The 3,883-nt window shown below is 38.4% G+C and overlaps 1 protein-coding gene across 2 annotated transcripts in view; it reads left to right on the top strand.

Moving 5' to 3' along the window:
• KCTD3 (potassium channel tetramerization domain containing 3) overlaps nt 1–3,883 on the top strand; it is a 95,735-nt gene that overhangs the window by 78,944 nt on the left and 12,908 nt on the right. Inside the window, exons 7-9 of one of the 2 annotated variants that reach the window (XM_010706707.3) lie at nt 11–136; nt 1,381–1,471; nt 3,329–3,519. In XM_010706707.3, the coding sequence (XP_010705009.2) occupies nt 11–136; nt 1,381–1,471; nt 3,329–3,519 (408 nt within the window). Of the gene's footprint in view, nt 1–10; nt 152–1,380; nt 1,472–3,328; nt 3,520–3,883 lie in introns of both variants that reach the window. The other variant, XM_010706706.3, reaches the window with a different exon arrangement.

Here is a 3,883-nt window from a genome sequence, read left to right as displayed (position 1 = left end):
TTTTTTATAGGCATTCCCAGTCGTAAAATAAATAATACTGCTGGGCCACCAACTGATATTAGAACTGGTCAAAACTGCTCTGAGAATGATATTCATGGAGGTGGTGTCCAACCTACACTTGCTGGTACTGGAGAAGGTACAGTGAGGCTAGGTGAGGGATGTCATTTTTAAAACCAAAACAAATTGTGGGAAATTGTTGTCATCAGAAAATAAAAACTGTGTGGTTATTTTTGGTTCAGTCTGTTGCTGTTTGCCTAATTTTAAATTGTTGAACAGTCACTTAAACACTGCTCCCTATATAGTATTTAAGGCTTATTGTTGCATAGACTGAGAAGGAAGGCAAATCAAAGACCTTTGTGCGCCCTTAGTATGGCTGCTTAGATAAATGCCTTACACCATACTGGAAGCCAGGAGAAAATACTATCAGGACAGTGTCTCTTTGGTCTTTGTACCAGGACTTTTTCCTGGTATCTCTTTTGCCCTGCAAGAATCAGGAGTCTTTAGTACAAAGGTAGTATTCAGTTGTGTGACTATATCAAGTATTTTCCATATAAAATATTTAAAAACTGTAAGCAGGATTGGATTGAATTGTTATTTTCCAGCTGTTGGCTTTGTAAGCAAAATTAAGCTCTTAGAACTGTCATTTCTGTTATAATTATGTAAATTGTAGCACTGTTAGGGAGATCTTGATTATGGTGGAGGTTGAATGTTAAACTTAAGAAAGATTAAAATAAATAACTTTCTTGAGTTGCTGCAAATTTGGAAGAGGGCAGTCTAGGGAGAAGAGAGCTAGAAGATGCAGACTTTAGGCCTTTTCTCTATAGTGTATGAAAACTGAGAGCTAACTGGGAAATATCATAATGATGATTTTCAGTGCCATTCAGTGCTTCTTGTGCTTCTGCCAAACTTAATTCAGTTACATGTCAGAGATAGGACTTACTGGTATTCTAAGATACTGTAAATTTAATCAGTCTGCAACTGATACGGGGTTGCATCAGCTGTTTGGATGAAACCTTTATAGAAAGAGGGCACTGTTTCTTATTTGATTACAATCCTCAATTTTTTTTTGCCAGATTATCAGACTTTAAGATTGTTTTCAAGGAAATATGATCATATACTTGCCTCTTTCTACTTAATGAACACTTTTCATTGTACATGCAGAGATGAAACGTCTTCCTTCTTGGTAAGAACTCTGGTAGTTGTAAGGATTGTGAGGGATATCAACAGCTACAATCTGACTGAAATATTTCTTGTAATGGTATTAACAAAGATTCTTTTGAATATCCGAGTAGGGAATCCTAGCCCATTCTAGATATGTCTGCTCATCTTCTCTCTAATTGTACATCACTTCACTGACTTCAGATTTATTGTTGTTTTCAGGATTTCCTGTGGACCCGCGGAAAGTTCTAATAGTAGCTGGCCATCACAATTGGATAGTAGCTGCTTATGCTCATTTTGCTGTTTGCTACAGGTATGATTGAAGTTACTTGTGAGACTACAGGAATCTAACAGAAACAAAATAAGCTTCTTGCTTTGCTAAATCAGAGCAGATTGGTCTGTCCTGAAATGACATTAGATTGTGTGTGTGTTCAGTGTGATTGGAGTGGACTGGACAGTGAAACTTATGCATTAAGAAATATAATAACATATTTAGACTTTCTTTTAGGCTGTTTGTAACAGATGTTATTTAAATACTTAGGATAGTTGTTAAAAGGCTGCAGCAAAGCACAATGCATCATTAAAAATACTTCTTCTCTCAAAATACGGCAGAAGTTGTTAAATTATGTTAATAAGTTTGTGAGAATGTCTTGGTTGCTTGCAAAGACTTAAGAGCAGGACTGCAGTATCTGTAAGTTGCTGCAGTACAGTTTGTTATGCATGCTACATGGGTAGAACACAGCAATCTGTGGTGCTCCAGGCAGGGTGCAACATTGAAAGTGAAACTATGGGCAAATTACTGGAGATGTTTCTGCTTTCAAAATACGTAAATGTTAACATAGAATGCTGAGATTCAGCGCGTTCTAGTTCATTTGGGAAATAGGAAGATAATTGCCTAAAATAAATCAGGTAAGTTGTGCTCTTTTGACATCGTATTAGTTTTTAAGATGAATGGGCAAATGACTTTCTGAAAATAAAACTTGTTGGTATAGTTTGTTTACTAGATATAATAAACAGAAAATGTGACTGAATAGTACAGCTTTAGCCAAAGCATAATTGAGTATCTTGCACGACAACGGTTTCATTTACCACTGGAAATTAATAAAGTTCTTTGCAGTTTCTATACTCTACTTTATTCTCTAATATTTGAACTGACCAAGATTGTGGCTTGGTCTTGTAACTTATGTATTAGATGTGCTAATATGAGGAAAATAACAGCTAAGGGTTCTAGTAGCTACAAAGCAGTGAAGTAATACACGTTATCAGATTTAAAGAAAATGCAGTTGTAGAGGATAGTACTTAATTGGAATTTCAGTTGTCATTTCATAGCTTAGCCTGTGTCTCACTTCAACTTATAGGAGGGAGAGGAGGTTCTTTGTTATATCTATACCCACTGTGAGATTAAGAAACATTGGTTCAAATGTTGGTTTGACCAGTTTATTACAAATCTTAATCAGGGAGACAGGAAAGGGGAGAAGGGCAATAGAAAAGATAGGAAAAAGAAGCAAAGAGTTCTTGTAGGAAGCAAGAGGGAAATAGTCACCACCATGGATCCAGCGTGGTTTGTAGCTCAGTCATTGATCTTCAGTTGTGGTGGGTCATCGGGCATTGTTGTTCTCTTGAGGACGACGACTTTTCAGTGGTAGTACCAACTTATAAATAAGTCCAAAGTGATTGAGCCAGCTCTCCTTGGAGTGGCAGCTTCTGGCTCTGGGATCTCAGCAGAAACTTCTTTGTTCCCATCTTCTGGGCCTTGCCAGCAGATCAGAGGGAGCAGGGATGCCCACCTGCATCCTGTTTTTCACTGGATACGATGAATCATTCCCCAGTTTTCCCATACTAAGCTGCAGCTATTTAGTCTCAGGTCAGATCTTACACCAGTAAACACTCCTGAGCACTCTCTTCTGGAGGCAAATAGCTCTGAAGGAAGGTGCTTTCAAATGTCCACAAAGTGATGTTGATTGTCACACTAGCACCCATCGCTTGCCTCCTCATTAAATCAGTTAGAGTCTTACCACAAGAAATACCTCAGGAAGCAAGCTTTGAGCCAGAAAACAAAGAAGGGTTCTCACAGCCTGTAAGACCAGATCATCCATATTGGGCAGGTTTTGACAGAGTTGTCTGTTTCTGAATCTTTAACCTCTTCTTCCTGTTACTTTTGCTCTTTCAGAATCAAAGAATCATCTGGGTGGCAGCAGGTTTTCACGAGTCCCTATCTGGACTGGACAATTGAGCGAGTGGCTCTTAATGCTAAGGTGGTTGGAGGACCTCATGGAGATAAGGATAAGATGGTTGCAGTTGCCTCAGAGAGTAGCATAATCTTATGGAGCATTCAAGATGGCGGGAGCGGCAGTGAAATTGGTAATGCCTTGTTTGGATTTATTTTTATGTTAAACCAGAAAGTAGTTTGTGAATTTATTTTGGACTACAGAGAGTAAGCATTTTCAAAAGCAGACAAATCAAGCCTCCTGCTAGAGCATATTAACTTTATTTTCTGTCATGCTAGAGGAACCTTTTCTAAAGTCAAAAAGATGAATAAAAAGTTATCTGGTTACTGAACAGATACTGACTGATGTTTACTGTTCAGTTTTTGTGTGGAGATGCAAATCAGAGTTAACTGCAAGTCCTGTGGAAAGTTTGAATATAAGCCTGTCACAGAGTTAACTTGATCGATCTGTGTCCGTGACAAGGGGGCAGTTGGCCCCTGGGTCCTGTCTCTCTCCCC

Source organism: Meleagris gallopavo, chromosome 2, assembly GCF_000146605.3.
Source record: "Meleagris gallopavo isolate NT-WF06-2002-E0010 breed Aviagen turkey brand Nicholas breeding stock chromosome 2, Turkey_5.1, whole genome shotgun sequence".
Lineage (NCBI taxonomy): Eukaryota > Metazoa > Chordata > Aves > Galliformes > Phasianidae > Meleagris > Meleagris gallopavo.
This window is presented reverse-complemented; position numbering and strand designations above follow the sequence as displayed.